Here is a 21,978-nt window from a genome sequence, read left to right as displayed (position 1 = left end):
AGGCACTGTTATAATCGAAGAGTGTGCAGTTAAAGCCAAGCTCTGGCATTTTGTGGAGAGCTGGGGCAGAGTGTTATGTCTTTGCCTCATGTGGATGAGTATTTTCTCTTTATAATGGAAGCTATAATTAGTAACATTCAACTTGATTAATAATGAGAGGGGCTGGAAGGGGCTTGCAGCAGAGGATGGTGGTGTTGTGTAAAGAACAAGGTTTAACATGTTAGAGCAGAACATAATAAAGGTGTTTATGCTATTTAGCCTGTACTTACTGATATATATGACAGAATAATGGAAACATCTGTCAGTAAAATGCAATACAGTTCAACAGCAGCACAAACTACAGTCTCCGTACAGTTGAGTCAACCCCTCTCTGAAACATTATAATATTCATGAAGGTTGGATTTGTTGCAGGACTGTTGTATTAAACCGCAATAGTTTTATCTAGGTGTACCCATGAACATATAGACTATATATAATCTATGCAAAAACAGTACGTTTTACTTCCATGAGTTCCCATGACAACGAGGTTGTGTAGTTATTTGTGTGTGTGTGTGTGTGTGTGTGTGTGTGTGTGTGTGTGTGTGTGTGTGTGTGTGTGTGTGTGTGTGTGTGTGTGTGTGTGTGTGTCAGGGCTGCCAGGTCTGTGAAGGTCAGCAGGCAGGTTTTATGCTGCTGTTTGCTGCTTTGTAAGCACTTTAGATGCGCAGGGTCTTTCCCGTGGTAATCAGCGTGGTACAGAACAATGACAGAAATAAATGCATGCATTTAGACAGGGAGTCAGACCGTGCTCTCTGAAGAGTACAGTACATAATGATGTATTTACATCTTCCAACATCAGACACACATTGATGATGAGAGTAAATCCTTGAAAGAAGCATAAAAGAATGAGAATGTATTTGGAATAAAAGGATAGGAATAAGAACAGTGTGTAGAAGTCAACTGTCACACTTTAGATGCACTGACAGAGAAAAGTCCCGGCAGGTGAACCCAAAGCATATCAATGCCAAAAATCCTGTCCTCTCACTGACTTGCTGTCTGTTCTAGTCTTTCTGTATCACTTTGTTATGGATGAATAACTCACCAATATGTTGCTTTACACTTGGCCCAAACCATCATGGATGCAGTATATTTTTTGGACAAACTTTTGATAAGAATAACTTACCGCCGAGTGAGCTGACTTTCTACTCCTTGATGATAATCAGACTAACTGTGCTGTCTGTCACTTCCTTGTTACCAAGTAACTGTTTCTTCATCATCCTCCCATTGTGCTGGGAGATTGCCACCATGTGCTGTCACATTGCGGATGCACATGAATCACTGAGAGGTTTGTTTTGAAACGGCTGGTGTGCAGGAGGCAGATGCTCATGTCCACAGTAGTTACTAGATAGTCATTCACAGTACCAGTGATACAGGCTATGCTGTAATTCAACCAGCAACTACACCAAAGATAAACCAAATAACCATGAGTTTGGAAAACCATGGAGGCTAGCATGAATTATGTCTGTGTCCATCAGGGGTGGATAATAATAACTAATGGCTCTGAAGCGGTGCTCTCTATCCTTTAGCAGAGTGACAACCATAGCAGAATGAGAATAGTGTTATCACAGCTAAGAGCCAAAATGGCCATCAGTCTTGGCTGTGACCGTAGGTTTCAGGGATATACTGAGAGCTCATCCAAGAGCTGCCTCATCTTTGAGTTTCTGCTATTATTTCTTAATAATGTTTCTTCTCTCTCTGCCTCCAGGGAAATACTCCTCCAGTGGTGGTGAACACTGACACACTCGATGGCTCCCCATATGTAAGGATTATGTCTAATCTTCCATTTATTGTATTATTATGTTAGGCTTGACCACATGACTAACTTAACGGCGTTCATATTCAGTCTGTATTATCAGTAAAATTCCTTTCTTTTCCCCAGCATACAGGTAGGTCTTTGCTCATTGTATTAACCTGAATGATAACAGTAATTAATTTTACTGCTTTTTAATTAAAATGAGGTTTCCCTTTTTGATACACATTTTACAGAACAGAAATAATAAATAAAATACTTAATTTGATTAAAATTTCTTTAATGATGCCATTTCTAAAATGAAAGCAGGAGACTACCTTGAACATATTGTCATGAATTATAAGGACTTACAGAATGAGGCTTCTCAGAGAAAAGCCTCCCACCACAGACCAGTATTTTTGCACCACTACAGCACTAAACTGTTTTCTAGGTCACCACCAAAACAATGAAGTCGGAAGTTCTCTAAATTCCCTCTTCCTCTGGGACTTGCTTAATTGCAGAGGTAAAGCTGATATGTAGCTACATTGTTCAGCCACATGGTGAATTAGGCTAAAAGAATGGTGTGGTTATAAACCTGGTATCGCACTGGTCCACACACATAATTTGTCAAAGAAGAGCTAAACCATTTTGGATCAAATTTAGTGGACAGAACTTCTGTTTAAGGGATGCTATCATTAGATTTTGGTGATGATGATGCTGTGTTCAGGAGCTGACGGGAGATCCCCCATCCAGGATTTCTGAGTCAGTTTATGAATTGTAACATACTGCATGGTGAGCAAGCACAGAAGGCAAACACTGAATCAACATTAGCTGACTTTAGGATTTATAATCTTATTTTTTTTCCTTTATACTTAAACAGTTAAAGGTCCTATGTGTAACATTTAAGAGGATCTATTGGCAGAAATGGAATATAATATACACTATCATTAGTGTAAAATCAGCCACCGTTATTTCTCCATTCATGCTTGGAAGTGAAGAGTGAAGCGAGAGAGTTGCAAACTACACCACTACATGCCACTAAATCCTACACACGGGCCTTTTAATAATTGTGTAATTGTTTAAATAACTGTAAAAAATGTTTCTCTGAATGACACCGTATAAACCAACATCCCTTTCTGACAGGTGAATGGGACAGAAGGTGAAATCGAGTATGAGGAGATCACACTGGAGAGAGTGAGTCTGAGAAAATTATCTTTTAAACCTGATTTTATACATTTACATATTTACTCCTGTGCAGTTCTACCATATTAATTATAGACTTCATGGCTATCTACGCTCTATAAAGCCACAGACAAATGGCCCTGATGTGAATCATAATGTGTTTTTGTTTGAATTTGCTACTGCAGGGTAACTCAGGCCTTGGCTTCAGCATAGCAGGAGGAACAGACAATCCACATGTGGGCGATGACCCCAGCATCTTCATCACCAAAATCATACCTGGAGGAGCCGCAGCTCAGGATGGACGACTGAGGTAAAACCACACACACAAAGCTACTATAAACACAAAGCTGACCTGCATGCATGCATTCCACAAATCAAAAGCTCCCGGGTAGACAACTACTCTGAAATGCCGCTCTACAGTCCCCATTCACCCTGCCTTTTCTCTGCACCTGCGTGCACATTTTCTTTTGAATTCACTGATTCAGACAACTACCATACTAACTTTTTTTTACCAGCAAACACACTTAGAGTAACAGTCTAGGTAAAACATCACCTCTTCATTTTAAGTCCAAAGTATTGTACCACAGAACTATAGCCTAAAGACTGTCCAGTCCGTTCAGCATCAAAGTTACATCACAGAGGACCTGCCTGTTTAATTTAGAATCTGAATACCCAACAACCTATACTACTTTTATTGGTCTTTAACAATTATATACTTTTACTGTCTGTATTTGGTCTTAAATGTGGCCTTAAATAAGTAAAAGACATATTTGTTGTAGTGTTGTTGCTCGTTTGTCACAAGGTTCAAAATAATCTTGTACAGTTTTTATATAGGTTAAAAGAGGTCCTATAAGAAAATAATATGGAATCGTAAGGTAAAATTTGTAATGTTTGGTTTGTCAGGTTTAGCATCAATAACTTTCTCATGGTCTTATTATAAGTATTTAACCATTAAAAGAATAAAATATGTGGCAGCTAACAGCAGCAGCTGTTATCTATCTATTTTAGATGAAATGCTGCATTCTTCATCAATAAACTGTGGCAAATGGCACCTTAAATTAAAGCTCAGATCAGATTCTAGAGGAGCCCATTGAAAGAATATGTAATAATATCATATTTGTTTTCCCACTTCATAAGTGCAGAGTTTGCCTTTCTGAATAAAAAAAACTGCACTTTATGTGCCATTTTCACGATTACACTGCAATAAATAAGCCATGCACAAAGGCATCCTCCACGTCCTCCTCTTTACAGTTGGCCTATAAACGTCCATCTGGAATGACTTCAGAGTTTAAAGCAAGCCTGGAGAGAACGCTTATATTTCACTGAATGCAGTTTTTTTTATTCTTGTCTGCTATGAGCAACATAACTCAAATATACTGAGGGAAATACAATGGACCTTACTACTCCTAGTATCTAAAAAATGGAATTCATTGAAAACCTTACAAAACCCGCAATTTTTGGATATAAAATTCATGTTGCTTTCAGATGGTTTTCAGTCTTTATTTGATGATTCAAACACAAAAACATTCTGTCTGGGTAATTCCTGAATGACTCAGTGGCTCCTATGATTTATTTGAAAGAAAATTAAAATCTGAATAAAAAGCTCTGTGAGGTTTAAGTGTAGTCGTGTAGTGCTGATTTGCAACATTTCATGTATATACATTGTTCTTCTAGCTTTATAAAGTTGTGTGTAAATTCCTCTGCTACAAAGAACATGAAAGGATGTTCTATAGTAAACAGAGTTTGCATGTGGCATTAAAAAAATCTGTTACTGTACAATAAAAAATGTGCTCCTCTCATAAAAATATATAATAATGCCTTACAACCAATATGCAGCTCAGACAATAAAATTCTTTGTATGTAGATGTCAGAAGCCACTGGTTCCCTTTTGAGTTGGCTGTAGCGATGTATTTCAGTCCAATCAGGAGAGATTTCATTGAAAGAGAGGTTTAAGAGTAGTTAAATGCATGTTGTGTGCACAATAGGAAAAGTTGAAGAAATATGTGATGAGACTTCTGCGCTCAGACTCAATCAAAACGCCATCATTTTAAGCCATGAGCTGTACAGGAACACCCCAGTGGTGGAGTCTAGGTACCGGTGGTGGTGGTGGTGAAGGGGTGAAGAGCAATGGATGAATGTGATGTGGAACTGGACTTGTGGTGCACTGAGTAGAAGGACCCATGGAAACTAACTGTGATGAAAATGGGAGGTGAATGGGGTGAAGGAGGGTTACATCAATCTGACACTGAAGTGACAGCTGACAGCAGCAGAGAAAGAAAACAGTTTAAGCAACGAGATGACTGGCTCACTAAGGTGGTGAAAACATCGGATTGGTTTAGCTGTAAGAGTGAACGCCCTCAGGCAGCTGATTGAGCTGGAAGCGGGAAAAGGAAGAGAGAGAGAGAGATTTGCTAAGCTTCATTTATTAAACCTCTTGCAGCCCTCAAGAATTATTTAAGCCTTACACAATTTTACACACTTTAATTTTCATGGTCATAAAAATCAATTTTAAACACATAAATGGAATAGTGATAAGTACAGTTTTTAAGGCTCTTGGAGGAATAACGTGTATGTCTGAAAATAGCTATTTCATCAAAATCTTCTTGCTTGAAAATCAGCGTCTCTTCTGCACACAGGCTGTCACTTGCACTTTACATGTCAACTCCTCATCATTTTTTAAGAACGGTTAACCCAAAGGGAGCTGCCCCAGATGTCTGTGGTGAAACTGGATCCCTGATACAGTTGGAGTTGGAGTTTGACCTCTTCTGGTGGGAGATTACACCTGATTTCCTCACCAAAACAAAAGCTCATGCTTTATGTTCTGTCTCCCTCCCCCTGTCTCTCTCTCTCTCTGTTTCTTAGTGTGAACGACTGCATCTTATTTGTGAATGATGTTGATGTAAGGGAGGTGACACACAGCCAAGCTGTGGAGGCTCTTAAGGAGGCAGGTGCTATCGTCCGCCTCTATGTTCTCCGCAGAAAACCAGCAGCGGAGAAAGTCACTGAAATCAAACTCATCAAAGGACCTAAAGGTATGTGCAAGTGTGGACCGGTGTACAGCATCAACGCTTTTGTGTGGGCTTAAGGATCCTTTATACCCAGCTAAGCTGTGCCCTCTGGATTTAGCAAATCTGCTCTGTGTTAACCCATACCTCCTTTGCTCACTCTCTGCCTCTCTCATCACTCCCTTTTCTCAGGATTAGGTTTCAGCATTGCTGGAGGGCTGGGAAACCAGCACATACCAGGAGATAACAGTATCTATGTCACCAAGATCATTGAAGGCGGGGCGGCTCATAAAGATGGCCGCCTGCAGATTGGGGACAAGATCTTAGCGGTTGGTCACTCTTGTGTAATAACTAGCAGCATGCAAATATATATGCCCACGCAAATACACGTCACTGATAGCCTCAGACTCTCACCTTTAAACACAGATACACACATGCACACACATGCACACACTCACACATTTGTGTATATAGCAGCATTCATGTATCAAGTGCCAAGATAAATTACAGCTGTAATTTTCGAGGCCTGAAATTACTTTCATTAATATGTTAATAGATGTGTAGGATGGGATAAATGTTAAGCTGTAGTATTGCCACAAGTCTCAAGTAGCACTACTGCCATCTGCTGGAGAACAAAAAGACTGCAACATAGCAGCTGATGGCAAGCTCAACACCAGCAACCTCAAAATGGTGCTTGGTTTCTACTAAATGGTGTCTGAGCAAATGCTGTACCTCTAAATGGGATATGACAGCAGGCTTCTGCTGATTATGAAGCTGTTCAAAAATACATTTACCATCTATGACTATATTAAGCCATGAGTAATAATGTTCTTTTTGTAGTCTTCTTGACACACAGCCCTAGTTATGGGTGTGAATTTGCATATTACCTTTAAGGGCTAGTTTAGCTAATCTTTACTGTAAAAACCACCACCTCAATATTTCATTTTTTTTACAGTAATAAATAATACTGAATGATGATGTATCTATCAAACCTAATTAATGCAAAGCAATGTCTCTTACAACTTCTAGAGTAAGGAATACATTTACCATATATTTAGCAGTCAGTTTTACCTTCTGCATTATTTAAATCAAGGTATGTGGCTTGATAAATCAGTTAAAGCTCATTAATCTAGAATAAAAAAACAGACATTTTATTGTCAGTATTCCTCTTAAAGTCACTCATTCTTAACAGACCAAAATACATTTTAATTTCATTACTAAAATTGTGCGGCTGAATGTTGATCTAAAGTTGAGGTGTTGGTGTTGTCTAATCATAAATGTTGACTATCTACTATACAGCATTAATGTAAATATGCATATGTTAGTATGGGATAGGTGATCCAGTGTCATCTCTGTTCTGATGATTCAACTAGCAGCTCCCTTTCACACTGAGCACCGTAGTCTGTAGTGGATGATTCTGAATTGTCTTCCCTGCTTGTTGTGAACAACCAGGTGAACCATCTGGGTCTGGAGGATGTGATGCATGAGGATGCGGTGGGGGCTCTGAAGAACACAACCGAGGTGGTGTACCTCAGGGTAGCCAAGCCCAACAACCTGTTCCTGACCAACTCCTACAACCCGCCAGACCTCACCAGCAGTAAGCCCCTCTCTGTGTCACACTCTGCACTGTGTGTACTGGGTTGTGCCATGTGTTGCTAGCTAATATCACACCGAGTGTCCTGGCTTTAAGTAGATGTATTTACAAGAATGTACAAAAATTTGATTTTTTTCTCCAGACTTGAGCAGAAGTCAGCAGAAGAAATAGAGTCAAGGGAATAGCATTTCTTTCTAGAGATGACTGTGGGAGTTCTGTGAAAAACTTCCTTGACCTGAATCCCCCTCTTGATGAAAGTCTGCCCTTCTAACGAAAACATAACTAACTAAAAATGCCATTTTTGCAATAGGCTTTCGTGAGATTATTATGGAGAAGAAAATATCACATTCCACAAGTGCATTTAGTTGGTGGAAAATCCAACGTTCAGAAGTTTGCTGCGTTAAGATATCTTTGTACAACACCTGCAACATTATACCGCTTTTGGTTTTGTGTGTATTTTTACAGCATATTCCCATATGGATACTGAACTCAGCCACCCCAACTACCTTGGGTCAGATTACCCACAAGCCCTCACTCCCACCTCACCTAGTCGGTTTTCTCCCGTTCTGCATGGCATGATGGGAGATGATGACATCCCCAGGTGAGCAATGCTCCTTCAGCTGAACATTTACCTGCACTGTATACTGATTTATTATTAGCACTAGTAGAAGTGGGATTAGTGGTGTTAGTTTTACAGTTTGTATTGTGCATAGTATTATTGATAACGTGACTGTCGGCTTTCCTATCTCCTCCATCTCTTTTCCAGGGAGCCTCGCAGAGTTTTGATCCACCGAGGCTCCACAGGTCTGGGATTCAACATTGTTGGAGGAGAGGACGGAGAGGGAATCTTTATCTCTTTCATCTTGGCAGGGGGGCCAGCTGACCTCAGCGGAGAGCTGCACAAGGGCGATCAGATCCTCAGCGTAAAGAGACTTTTATCTTCATAAAATTGTCACACACACACACATGAATGCATTCTACAGTGGCACCAAGTGATTTTTTCAGTGGTAGTGGTTAACAGACATCCTGTGTGTGTGTCAGGTGAACGGCGTGGATCTGCGTATGGCCACACATGAACAGGCAGCTGCGGCATTGAAGAATGCTGGCCAGACAGTGACCATCATCGCTCAGTACAGACCCGATGGTAAAGCTGCAACCTACACAACAAGCCTTCAAACGGCGATTTCTCATTTCTAATATTATACAAAGTTTCAAGGGATTTGCTCTAGTCAGGTGTCTTTAAGGTCCAGCGTGTAACATTTAGGATGGATCGCCTGTATTGGCAAAAATGAAATATAACATTCACAGGCTTTTATTAGTGTATAATCACCTGAAAATAACAACTGTTGTGTTTTCATTACCATAGAATGAGCTATTTTTATCTAGAGAGGAAGCAGGAACTTCCATGGAAGCCAGCATGTTGAAATGCCATGTTTCTACAGTAGCCCGGAACGGACAAATCAAACACTGGCTCTAGACAGTGGTATTCAGTTCTGCAAATTCAAATCAAATCTACTTGTTACTAGATTTTTAGTAGGAGTCATTTGAATAGTGGTTTTACTTTGTTACCAGTGCCACGTCCCATTTGTCATTTGTTTGTTTATTGAGTATTTCATTAAATAAGGTGGAAATAAGGGCAAAGACACAAGCAAAATCTGTTTCATTCACTCTTTGGTATGGCAGCTGACTTTTTAGTGCCATAAACATCCCTTGCCTCACGTAACCTTACATAAAACCGTCCACATTAGTTCTGTGCAACAGGGTATACAGATTTTAAATTTGGTAAAAATAGAGGACTGGTATGACATTAGTACTCTTAGTTTAGGTATTCAAATTGCTTTTAGGAGAGAAAAAGTTAGATAGGTGCAAATCTATTACCTATATGCATCTGAGTGTAGACCAAAATATCCTTACGTGTTTGTATTTTTCTGTTTCAGAGTACAGCCGTTTTGAGGCTAAAATCCATGACTTGAGGGAACAGCTGATGAACAGCAGCATGGGCTCTGGGACCACAACGCTAAGGAGCAACCCAAAGAGAGGCTTCTACATCAGGTCTCACACATAAAGTAGAAATAGTAACACTGGCACAGTATGACAGAGATCCAACAGTGGTTTCCAGAGGAGGCTTTTAGGTCAGCGTAACCTATAAAGCAGAGGTCCACAGCTTCTGGCCAACAGTAACTGCGATTACGTTTCTACCTTTGCCGTTTGCCTAATTCAAAGAATTTAAAATACGTAGGCCTGAGTTTAATTAAATGAAGCCAAAACAAATGTCAGTGCTATGCTTTGTTTAAGGAGCAGTAATCTGACGTTAGTTAGCTAATGATCAACGCAGCCAATTTGAGACCACACATTCTTAGGTGTGACATTACTGAATTGCTCTGCATACAATCTTGGTCAATTTAGTCATCATTTGAACAAAGCCAGGCATTCACTAAAGTGCTGTTGGGGCTATTTGTTTTTTTTAATGAATTAAACAGGAACCCTTTATAGATCTCAAATCTTGGGTTTTGAAAGTGAGAATATGATTTATTGACGAGAGAAGGGATAGGGAAGAGGGAAGTTGTTTAATAGGGAAAAAAACTGTACAAGTAGAATAACCTCGCACTACAAGATCATTAAAGCAATGGTATATACTCCTTTAAAAGCCTCATGGAAAGCAGATTCATTTTTTGTTTGTTTGTTTATGCCTGAATCACTGGACCAGTACTGCACTGCAGACAATCCTGAGCAGCACAAGTACGGTTTTATACACTAATAACTAACTAATACGGTCAAGATTCATGTCGTAGTTTATGCTAGTTCATGGCTTAAAACTTTTAATAAAGGAGATTTCTGAAACACAGACTGTGTACAATAAAGATACACACTGTAAAGGAATAAATAACATACATTTACATAATATGGTAAGCCTCTTTCAGAGCTAAACTGTAGGCTATACAGTCCAACAAAGACACTACATACCACAGACAGTACAACTCACTGTGGCTTTACTAGCAGATTCAGGACATCCAAGCCCATACTAGGTTTATCACTAATACTAGTAAAACGCCTTTGCACTACAGCGTTCACTATGATTTACACTTAAGATGAAAACTAAATAAAATGCTGTAGTTCACCATAATAGTTCAGTTACACAATAAGGCCAAAAGGCTAAAATGAGACTGCAGTGATCATCCCAAGCATATCACTTTACACGCAAAGTAGTGTAAATACAGTGATACAGACTCATGTAACGTTACTGTCACAGTAATCACTACAGCAACCAGTGTGACAGTAACTCAAGTTTCTGAAAATAAAGATATGAATGTATAATAGAAGGTATGCCTATAATAACTAATAGCAATCTGTGCAGCCAGTTAAAACAGACAACCCTGCCACACTGAGCAAATATCCAATCACCAAACCATATCACACTGCAAAGGTAAAAGGTAAAAGGGACTCACCTTTAGCTTAGCTACAACTTGTCCTGGTCCAGGTGTAGCTCACAGTCAGCAGAGACAGGACCATGAAGACAGTCTGTTCTGGGGCGTGATATCCGTCCTGGGTGTCTCAGGATACAAAATCCATCGACTGACAGCAATAAAAGCTCGGACATAATGTCTCCCCCGTATCTTGGAGTGTGAATATTACAGTGAATATACTGTAATCCTGCTACTGCTTAGCTGTCCTTGACATTTTATTATAGTTTCCACCTCCAAAACTCCCGCCATCCCAGTGGAGTTGCCGTTCATCCTGCCTCTTCTGTCTTATTTTTGCTGTAGCAATCTGAAATTTCCCAGAAGACGGTAGCTTTGCGGCTATAAAGTGTTGTCTGCGGTTGTTGTGATAAACTACATCCGCCCGACTTTAACGTGACCGTTGCTAACGTTACCATCTTCCTTGCTGTTGGCAGTTGCTTGCTTCAGTTAACTGCCGTTGGAAAACGTTAGCTCCGCTCCCGCTGACGGTGACGTCACGGCAGCCGTTACAGGTAGTCAGTGTTTAACGAAGACTTGTTCATCAGATGGAGACTGAAAATATTAATATTTATAAGGTAGGTGAACTTCTCAGCAACAGCTCAGCAGGATTTACGCCAGTATCAGCGGTATCAATTAACAAACATACTTATTCTGCGAAGGGAAAGTGGCGGGCTACAAACCAACGTTAAAGGTGTACGCCGCCACCTACTGTATCGGAGTGTGTAAAATCATTACTTTATTGAAATTATATTTTGTATATTACACCTGTTTCATTTAAGTGTTTGATTAAACCCTTTGAAACTGTATTTGTTTGTCCCCTATGGGGGCCAATCATGACGCAAAACATGTGTAAGTCCAAGATGGCGCAGGATTTCTTCCTCGCTCAGTAACTGAAGTCGTGCACAGACGCAGAGTGCTCAGTGCTGCCTCTGGTGATATATGTTAGTCACATCATGTGTCTTTTAAACAATAAAAAAACCATGTTCCTGGAGGTTTCACTCCCTTTTGTCAGATACATAATTATGTAGACTATTCTAACGTTAATAAAATCGTAACCAGCCACATTCCTCCTGTGTGGTTGCAACTTTATCATAATTTACACAGACATTTGGTTACATCTTGAATTTTCTACTCGACGTTACAACTCTGCTGTTTGATGGACATTCATTTTCCATTACTGGGTCTGCTTGAACACAGTGGATTCTTGCATTTAAAGAAGCAATTCAGTCTAAAAAGCTACAATATACTCTGTATAGAGTATGTGTAAAATAAATTGTGAATATGAGGATACTTACACAAAATGTAAGAAAACTGTTCATTATATTGGTTAAATGGAATTTAAAATACTTTTTATTAAATGGCTGATTTGAAGTCTTTGATCACTCAGGGCCCTTTTTGACTATGACAAGACTGCGGACTGTGGCTTCCTCAGTCAGGCATTGGGCTTCAAGTTTGGGGATGTGCTGCATGTGTTGGACTGTGGAGACGAGGAGTGGTGGCAGGCCCGTAAGGTCAGCCCCCAGAATGAGGCTGAGGAGGTCGGCTTCATCCCCAGCAAGCACAGGTCAGACACACTGTGAGTGAGCCTGGGAGAGATTATTATCATCTTTTACTTTTACACTTTGATTAAACCTTTCTATTCTGTGTGTGACTAAAAATACACACGCAAAATGTAACATGTTTGTTCTGTTTCTACAGGGTGGAGAGAAAAGAGTGGTCTCGTGGTAACACCAAAGAGAGGGTAAGTTCATTCGCCAGAGCTGTTTGAGAGACTGGTTCTCTCAGATTGTTTCCCAGTGCATAAATCTCTGCTCTGGTTTCTGTTGCAGGACCATGGTCGAGACAGCTTGAGCACTCAAGGTAATTACAGTGAAGCATAAATGAAATATTGCCCGTACGAGCTATCGTTTACACATGTAACTGACTTTAGCTGATTACAGTTAACACCGCGGTAATGGGAGGACACAGCAACATAGGAACACGATTTTCTGACACGTGCACAAACAATATCTTAATGTTTTATTTACATACACCTAATATAAATGTTTATAAATAAAAAACAGACACAGGATCCTGATTTGTGTATCGATGACAAGATTAATAGCTCAACCGAAGGTGCAAGTAGCAGCGCATCCTGCAAATGTGTTAACTGCCAATAACTGAAGCCACAGAGCGGTCCCTTTACCCTACTCTTTGGCATTGCTGTCATCACCACTTGCCTCACTGCCAATTTGCCGACATTACACAGACTGCCAAATGTAGACACAAGCGGTCTTCATTCACACTTTCTTTCCGGACTGTACTTCAAAGCACACCTCACCTCCAACAGAGTCAAGTGTTTTTGTCAATAACAACAGGTAATGTCTTAGCGACGACATTTAAAAGTATATCACATTCAGTACACACAAATACAGACACACACAAATGCAGAACCATAAACCTAAATGTCATTTATAATTGTAAAAAGAAATTTGGCTGAATGCTTCTGTGTTCTGTCACCAGGGAGAGATAAAACCACACACAGTTATGAGACCGTCACCCAAGTGGAAGGTAAGATCATGAAGGCATTTATTTAAGGCTTTTATACTTAATTAAATAGTTGTTTTTATTTTCATTTTCTGAAAGCTCCTAATCTCTTTCCTCTCTCTTTCTCTTCGCACTTATAAGTTCATTATGCGAGGCCCATCATCATTCTGGGTCCTGTGAAAGACAGAATAAATGATGACCTGTTGTCTGAGTTCCCTGATAAGTTTGGATCTTGTGTCCCACGTAAGTAATTATGCTGTCAGTCACAGAGCCTGATCCATTCCCTGGCTTTTTATTTGGTGTCACTGCCACCTGCAGCCATTTTAGGGTGATGTCTGCATAATACATCCCTCCCAGAGAAGTCATTGATTCAAATTAAAGACATTAAAGAGATTCAAAGCGTTGTGAGTGTATGTGCTGCTTTTATTGTTTTGTTCTTTGCCTGACAGACACCACGCGGCCCAAGAGGGAGTATGAGGTGGATGGGCGGGACTATCACTTTGTGTCGTCACGGGAACAAATGGAGAAGGACATCCAGAGCCATCGGTTCATCGAGGCGGGCCAGTACAACAGTCACCTGTATGGCACCAGTGTCCAGAGTGTCCGCGAGGTGGCTGAGCAGGTGCGCAGCAACAATTTGTACCAGGAGGTTGATGGAAATAAAATCCTTGGGTTCATGAGTTTTTTTAAACCCTTTTTGGTCACTGGCTTAATTATATCCTCCTCTTATTACTAACTAATTATTTGTACTAGAATTATAAGTTCAGGCACAAGAATATTATTTGATTAGGATGAATTTATCAGTGATGGAAATTACTTTTAATTTCAATAATGTGTTCAGAATGTTTCATAAAAGCCATACTCCATTAGAGAAAAGAGAAGAAATAAGCCTCAATAAGCGTCATTTGCTTAACTGGCAATTTACTCAAAGTCGTTACTAGAATGAACAGTTTGTGTTTATTAATCCTTATCGTTTCTTTCCCTGCTTGTGCGCACAAGTAGCAGGGGAAACACTGCATCCTGGATGTATCGGCCAATGCTGTGCGCAGACTACAAGCGGCTCAGCTTCATCCCATCGCCATCTTTGTCCGGCCCAAGTCACTGGAGAATGTCCTGTACGTACTGCAGAAGTTCTTCGTACATTTTTAAATCTTTGGCACATCTTGGTAATGTGTGTTATAGTAAAGATTTTGTGTACAATGTTAACAGTGAGATCAACACTCGCCTGACAGAGGAGCAGGCCAGGAAAGGAATGGACCGAGCCCTCAAGCTAGAACAAGACTTCCTAGAGTGTTTCTCAGGTAAGAGATGTGACACAAACACACACACTGTCTACACACCCCATATACTTACTGTGGGTTTGGATTATTGCAGCACCAGATGGTAAACGTGAGCAAATACACCTGAATTTGCACTCCAACTGTATGCCTTTTCATTATCTATTTGATGTGGAGTGCAGATCATCAAAATCCTCCATTTTATGGTTACAAAGATTTTAGAAACAACAGATTGTCCATATTTTCGGTTCATTGCTGGTGCTCATGAGCACACTTCAGAGGGTGATGAAGATGTGCATTTAACTTTATCACTTTTTTCTCTTTTTTATTGGTGCATGCCAACAAATGCCGATGATAAAACAAGGCCTCCTTCCACAAAGATGAACTTTTCTGTATTGCTGCCAGAGCTGAATGAGTTAGATAAGAAAATGAGTGTCTTCTGGGAGGATTTGAGGCAAATCACAGCAGGCAACGGAATATGAATGTTAGGTTTCCTCACCAATCCAGTGCTGTCTACAATTTATAACAAATCTGCAACAGCTGTCATATGTGACATTTCATCAACCACTGAAAAAAAAAAATATGTGTGAGACTCTCTAGAAATACGTAATGGAAATTAAAATGTTGACCATGTGCGAACATCAAAATTGTATTCATAATTAATTGTTCCTCACATCCTTTCCTCTGTCCTCTGTCTCTGACTTCCTCCCCACCCCCTAATGATTACACTTTTTCTGCTTCTCTTTCCTTGCCACCGTCTCTGCCATTTTTTTCTCCCTCTTTGTTTTCTCTCAAACATCCTGTGTCTTGTTGCAGCTGTCGTGGAAGGGGACAGCTTTGAAGAGGTCTATCACAAAGTAAAGACAGTGATCGAGGAGCAATCAGGGCCTTACATCTGGATCCCCACTCGGGAGAGGCTGTGATGCTGCACTCGCCCAACCACCCCCTTCCTCACAACCACCGACCGACACCACCCTTCACCCTCACAGCCAAGCCAGCCTCGCCTGCCTGTCTGTCCTCCAGCAAAGTCAGTGCTTAGGCAATCACTGAGAATGACACAGAGAGACAAATGCATACTAAGACAAACACAGAGACAGAGACAAACACAGGAAGTGACACAGCGAGGCAAAGAGCGATACCAAAAAAGAGACTCTGAGACAGATGTGAACGCAGTGATGTGTAATTAAGACTGAAAGAGACTGAGAGAAAAGGCTTAATCAGTATTCCACTTTAATGAGGCATAGTTTTGAGGCCCTGTTCACACTTAGCATTAAAATGCATCTTGGCCACAAGTGGACAGCTCCAAATACAGCTGTGACTGCATCCAAAACTGGGGAAGCCAATGTCCTAAATGCAGCTGATTTAGCGCTGCCAAACAACTTAGTGCGTAATGTGTAGTTTTCCTGTTAGGATGCAGTTGCAGTTTCCCAACACACAAAAGCAAACGGGAAGCGAAATCCAATCACAAGTGATTACTTGAGAGATTTCAGATGCATTCTGATGCCAGGTGTGAACTGCAGTCCATGTCATCAGGATCTCAACACAGTCTGGATATATCTGGACACAAGACTATAGGTCTGAACAGGGCTTGAAAGAGAGCAGAGGTTGACCCAGCAGGGATGGACCCTGAGGTAGTATTAAGACCACCTCATCCTCCCCACCTCCTCTCAAGTCTCACGCCCCCATTGAGCACCTCCATGCGCCTTTGTCTCAGACAGTGTTGCTCAAAAGAGACACTGGCCACTCTTTTTATGTCACCTCCTGGCTTTCTCTCCTCCTCCTCCTGTCAGCTCTGCCTTGTTTCAGGACAGGAAAGGGGGAAGACTGAGAACGGGGCGCCCAGATCCTGCTGAGGGGGGTCTTTTCTTGGCAAAGAGTCCTTTTTCTTGTGAATCTCCTCTTGGTTCTGAGGGTGAACTCAGAATAACACCTCAGTGACCAAGACTGACATTTGCTCAATCACCCCATGTTGAATATTGCGAGGCATTATTTAAAGGCAGTTCAAATAATTATAATGATAAAAGCTCATATGCTGAATTTGTGCATGCATCCTCAAAGACAATGGAGACAAAAACAATGGAAAAATCTGACTAAAAAAAAAGGCGAGAAAGTAGGGTGTGTTCTCCTTCTCCACCTCCTTATTGTGGAGGAGTTTTTTAGCATGTCTCATGAAGGAAGAAGAGAAGAGAGACATGGTCATGAGATATGGTCATATGGAGAGGCCAGTCCTGAGCTCAGTAGATGCTCTGACTTACAGTTTAGCCTCTGCTCTCTTACGCACACACACTCACGCACCCATACACAAACATACCCATACACACTCACACCCATCCACTGGCACATACACACACATACACACACACACGTAGAGTTGTAACCTCAGCTGTAATCTAGCACACTCCTCTACCAGGGGAAGGGGGGGTGGACTGGCTGTTCTGACCTGCTAGTCAGAATCCTGGATGAATGTTATCTCTCTAGGCACAAACAGCAGAGCTGTTAGCTTCATCACCGGCGACCAACTCACCGATCACTCTTCCAAAACAATCCCTCAGCCGCAGACGTACACACTGTTTCCAGTGGCCGCAGTAAAAGCCATGGCGTTTGTGTGTGTGTGTCTGTGTGCGTTTGTGTGCGTGTGTGTATGTGCGCGTGGGTCTCCGTGTGTGCGCATATGTGCACATCCATGTGTGGAAACTCCTCTGTGTGGGAGGAATAGGTCTTCTTTTATTCTCTCTCTTCCACTTTTTCTCTGCTTCTTTCTCCCTCTTGTGTCCACACAAATTAAAGCTAAGTCATGTTTAACAAATAAATGGCCTATATATATAAATATAAATATAAATATGAATATAAATATATATATATATATCTTTTTTATGACAATTTCTAACGGGACTAAGTCTGTAAAAATCAACATCTCCAAACAATATTCCATTGATTTCTTTGGGTAATATTGCAGTTTGGTTGTTGAATTTACTCACGTTCCCATTTTATTGTTGTAAAACGCAGCAAAAATCTACACAGAAATAACTGAACAGTTAAAGTCAATGTAAAGCAGACCTCACACTAGAGCTTTGAACTGACATATTTGACATATTCTTGTGTACGTTGAAAACGAATTGAAACAACATGTACAATGCAGCCGTGTGTGTCTGTGTGACTGTGTGCGCGTGCCTACTACGTGCGTTTGCTGCTTGTGTGTGCGTGGGTGACAAGAAAGCGTGCGTTGTGTATGAAATATAAATGATACTATATGAGAATATCTATCCTTTATAACATCCACTGGTGGTTATAATGTATAATACATAAATGGGTGGTGTGCGTATGTGTGTGTGCCAGAGCGAGAGAGTGAGACACGCACATGAAGATGTAGTGCAATACTGCTATGATGTTATGCAATGAAGATGGTTCTACGTGTGTCTAAGATTAAAACAGTATTTATAAAGTTTGCACTGACTGCATCATATGCTACAGGTATCAGTGAGAAACGGACGTGAGCAAAAGGACTCCAAGGTTTTATGAGCATGTGTTTGTGTTTACTTATAATTTGTTCTGAATTATAAGAGTGAAGGTGGAAGTATTGATGGAAGTGACCATTCATATTTATTGTTTGTTTATTTTGGCTCACTTGCTTTCTCTCGGCTCAAGGTGGAACAGCTGGAGTCTGCTGAGTGACAAGTATCAATTTCTGTTTTTGTTTTATGATTTACTATTTATTTAGAACTGTCACCGGTTCCATCTCAAGTCTGTATATTTTTGTATTTGTTTTGGGGGTTTTTTCCACATTGAGAGAGCTTTTGGGTCTCGGCCAGAAATGCTGTAAATACAATAGAGATGTTGGAGTGCTGTGTGGCTTTAGGTTTAGCCGTGCACACTGCTGAATTGTGAAAAAGTACAGAATCCATCAGAGCCACAGCCCAGTTAAACTGCTCAAACACAGAAACAACATCTGCACGCTCCGAGTGGGCAACACACACACACACACACACACACATACACACGCACACACAGATTTCAGCACATTCATTTACATTTACACAATGAGAGAATCACAGCAACAGCAACACATGACAACACATCCATGAATGGAGTAATATGTTTTCAATTTCTTTATTTGAGGGTTCAATGTATTTCTTAATATCTCTCTCAGCCATCCGTATCATAGTGTGATATTCCTTATAAAATATATGAATTTTTACAGAAAAGACTGATTACAAAGTTACAACAAAGTCAACTGATGCAGAAAAATATATTTAACAATGACAATATCAAGCAAAATAAAATGTTCCAGTTCAGTGAAGCGCTTGTTGTAAATTAGCTATAAAATAATAAAATGAATTTAAAAATGCTTTCTGAAAATGGACTCGGCAGCCTTGTTTTTTTGTTGTTTGTCTGTGTTGATAATTTGATGTTCCACAGGTGAAGGCTGCAAGAAAACGTCAGTGTGGCCAGCGGAGGGCACTCATTCTCCATTGTCAGTGGCTTATACAAGCTCCTTTGAGCTGCATTTGCACATACTTTGTGTGGCTCTTATTCGCCAGTCGCTCCCCCGCCTCCCCCTTTCTCATCAGGGGAACCATTTTCTCTTTAGAAAAGCACACAGTGAGGACCCTTTTGTTTGATTGCATGTAATGTTATAGTGTGTGTGTGTGTGTGTGTGTGTGTGTGTGTGTGTGTGTGTGTGTGTGAACATCCAGACACTCACACTGTGTACGCGGCTGCCATGATCCTATATCCCTAAGCCTCTGGCTTGGAGCATATTTGTCCAGTTTTTAAAAGCTGAATCTGTGATTCAAATGTAAACAAATTGTTTTCCGAGGCTGTGTGCTCATGATTTTCTCAAATCAACATTTGAGAAATCTCAACATTTAGAAGGATCTATTGGCAAATGGAAAATAATATTTATAGGTGTGTTTTCATTCGTGTACCTGAATATAATCTTTGTGTTTTGTAAACTTAGAATGAGCTGTTTTTATCTACAGACACCGCAAGTTGCCTTCTGTGGAGGCCACCATGTTGAGCCGCCATGTCTCTACACTAGCCCAGAACAGTCAAACCAAACACTGGCCCTGGATAGGGCTGTTCGTGTTAGGGTTAACGTGTTTTGCAGCCACTGTTTCTCCCTCACACTTTGAAGGGGAGGGCGAAGCAAGTGAGTTGCAATTTGCATCCACATTGCTAGATGCCACTAAATCCTACACACTGGACCTTTAAAGAACACACAAATGGCAGATTCAACCCAAAGTCTTTATGTTTCGAATGACTACTTCAAATTTCTAGAGTCGCAAAAATACTGCTCCTTTAAAATTCCACTTTAAAACTAGATAGGCAATTGAGAAATAACAAGCTCTTGAAACCTGTTAAACCTTACTTACCTCACCTCACCTTTCCAACCACAGAACTTCTTTTTAAAAGCTTGTGTAAATCCCAAACTTTCCTAAAATACCAAACATGTCAGGCTTAATCCGGGGGGACTGTGTATAAAATGATCCACAAACTATCTTGAGCAGACATAAGAAACATGGAGCCTTGGGTTTTATTGCGCACTGTGTACACATATAGCTTTACTGAAGAGCGTGAACAAGCTCTAACAGTGTGGAATGAGATTATTTTCACATCCTTAAATCTGGGAATGGGAAATGTGTATGTTTGAAGGTTTAACATGACTGAAGTACATTACACATCTATTTATCCAAGTTATTTCAATATCTTATTTTTATTTCAAGTGGTTAAGAAAATGGATATGAGGTGTTTCACTCCTGAAACATCAATCACCTGGTTGACAAGAGCCTGGCTTCTGCTGTATTACACCAACTGAAAGTGATAGAAAGGATTTGACAGATAGGGGAGGGAACATCCATCAAAGGTCATAAACAGGATTTGAAGCTGCAAATTGGTATGTAGTATCTAAGGCCTTACATCCCTCACATGTTTCTGTTATCCTCCTACCAGCCATTAACAGGTGTCTACTGCATACAGGGCATGTAATGCATCTACCCACAAGCTGGTGGAAGAATGCACGCTTGGATCCTAGAGCAAGACAGATGCTTGACAGATGGATTGTTGAAAAAAAAAAAAAGCCAAATTAATGTGGTTACTTTAAAATTAGAACTTGAAATTTCCCCCAAAGTATCTGACTCACTGGGTAAACTCTCTCTTTAATCATTATAGTGATTCATGTTTTGAAAATCTTGAAGTGAATGTCACAGATGTGCCCACAATCCATCGCAGGCATCCCATTTTACTGCCAGGGCAGACAGTCATTTTAAACTAAGGAGGAATGAGGAATGAATGCTTCCAAATGGAATAATTAAATCAAGCCAGTAATTAGAATCAAATTTCACTCCAAACTTGATGAAATGGGGGAAGCTGTCGGAGGGAAAATTAACAGGATAATTGTCAAATGGTTCGATCTCACAACTCTTAGCGGGATCAAGGTGATAGTCGTTAACTGTTGCAAGTCGCTCCCATTTCTGAATCATCAGCAATTATTCTCAGCCTGTTTCACAATAGGCTGATAATTGAGGAATACTTCTTTACGTCTACTGCCGGGGTCCAGAACTGCAGTGACAGGGCTGGTTTTGGATGAAAGAGCAGCTGACGCATGTGTCTTGTGAGTGTTGGAGGGAAGGCTCAACAGAGAAATATCTCAAAGCATTCAAAGCAACCTCAGAACCGTTCATATACCTCTGCACGGGAAACCAGTAAAGCATTACAGTACAACGCAAGCTTCACACAGCTCAAAGCCAATATTATCAGAGGACCTGAGGACACACCAGCTGATGTGTTTCAAACATCAGTCATCCTTGAACCTTTACTTTTACTGGCTTGCAGTACACGCCCCAGACGTCTAGAGGATCACATTAAAGAGGAAAATTCGCACATATGAGTGGTGCTGGGAAAATTTGCAGTACATAGGTCCACATAGTTCATTACATTTACAAAATGCGTCTGTACCTTTCCATTGCATGAGATATCAAATGGGTGTGCCTGTATTCTTCTCCACACATTTAATTCTTTGGTCAAGGTAATCCTCTTAGATCCAGGATGATTATACTGCAGACATGTTTCTTCTAGACATCAGGATGTTTCAAAAACTGCAATTGTTAGTCACCAAGCCTCAGTGTTCTTCCCAGAGAAGACGTTTCAATCAGTCTACCAAACACTT

At 40.5% G+C, this 21,978-nt stretch overlaps 1 protein-coding gene across 6 annotated transcripts in view; it reads left to right on the top strand.

Annotated features, from left to right (window-relative positions):
* The window catches only part of LOC127364004 (disks large homolog 4), a 64,449-nt gene extending 45,280 nt beyond the window's left edge, over positions 1 to 19,169 (top strand). For 4 of the 6 annotated variants that reach the window (XM_051401044.1, XM_051401042.1, XM_051401041.1 and 1 more), the window contains 19 exons: positions 1,745 to 1,798; positions 2,912 to 2,962; positions 3,136 to 3,260; positions 5,813 to 5,982; positions 6,148 to 6,284; positions 7,408 to 7,552; positions 8,015 to 8,150; positions 8,316 to 8,472; positions 8,591 to 8,693; positions 9,487 to 9,601; positions 12,398 to 12,586; positions 12,709 to 12,751; positions 12,840 to 12,870; positions 13,513 to 13,560; positions 13,678 to 13,779; positions 13,986 to 14,158; positions 14,539 to 14,651; positions 14,746 to 14,837; positions 15,630 to 19,169. In XM_051401044.1, the coding sequence (XP_051257004.1) occupies positions 1,745 to 1,798; positions 2,912 to 2,962; positions 3,136 to 3,260; positions 5,813 to 5,982; positions 6,148 to 6,284; positions 7,408 to 7,552; positions 8,015 to 8,150; positions 8,316 to 8,472; positions 8,591 to 8,693; positions 9,487 to 9,601; positions 12,398 to 12,586; positions 12,709 to 12,751; positions 12,840 to 12,870; positions 13,513 to 13,560; positions 13,678 to 13,779; positions 13,986 to 14,158; positions 14,539 to 14,651; positions 14,746 to 14,837; positions 15,630 to 15,736 (2,091 nt within the window). In that variant the 3' untranslated portion in view covers positions 15,737 to 19,169. The remainder of the gene's footprint in view (positions 1 to 1,744; positions 1,799 to 2,911; positions 2,963 to 3,135; positions 3,261 to 5,812; positions 5,983 to 6,147; positions 6,285 to 7,407; positions 7,553 to 8,014; positions 8,151 to 8,315; positions 8,473 to 8,590; positions 8,694 to 9,486; positions 9,602 to 12,397; positions 12,587 to 12,708; positions 12,752 to 12,839; positions 12,871 to 13,512; positions 13,561 to 13,677; positions 13,780 to 13,985; positions 14,159 to 14,538; positions 14,652 to 14,745; positions 14,838 to 15,629) is intronic. The other 2 variants (XM_051401043.1, XM_051401040.1) reach the window with 1 other exon arrangement.
* The last annotated feature ends 2,809 nt before the right edge of the window (positions 19,170 to 21,978 follow it).

The sequence above is a fragment of the Dicentrarchus labrax genome, unplaced genomic scaffold (assembly GCF_905237075.1).
Source record: "Dicentrarchus labrax unplaced genomic scaffold, dlabrax2021, whole genome shotgun sequence".
Taxonomy (NCBI): Eukaryota; Metazoa; Chordata; class Actinopteri; family Moronidae; genus Dicentrarchus; species Dicentrarchus labrax.
The sequence above is the reverse complement of the archived record's forward strand: the minus strand, read 5'-3'. Positions and strand labels throughout refer to the sequence as shown.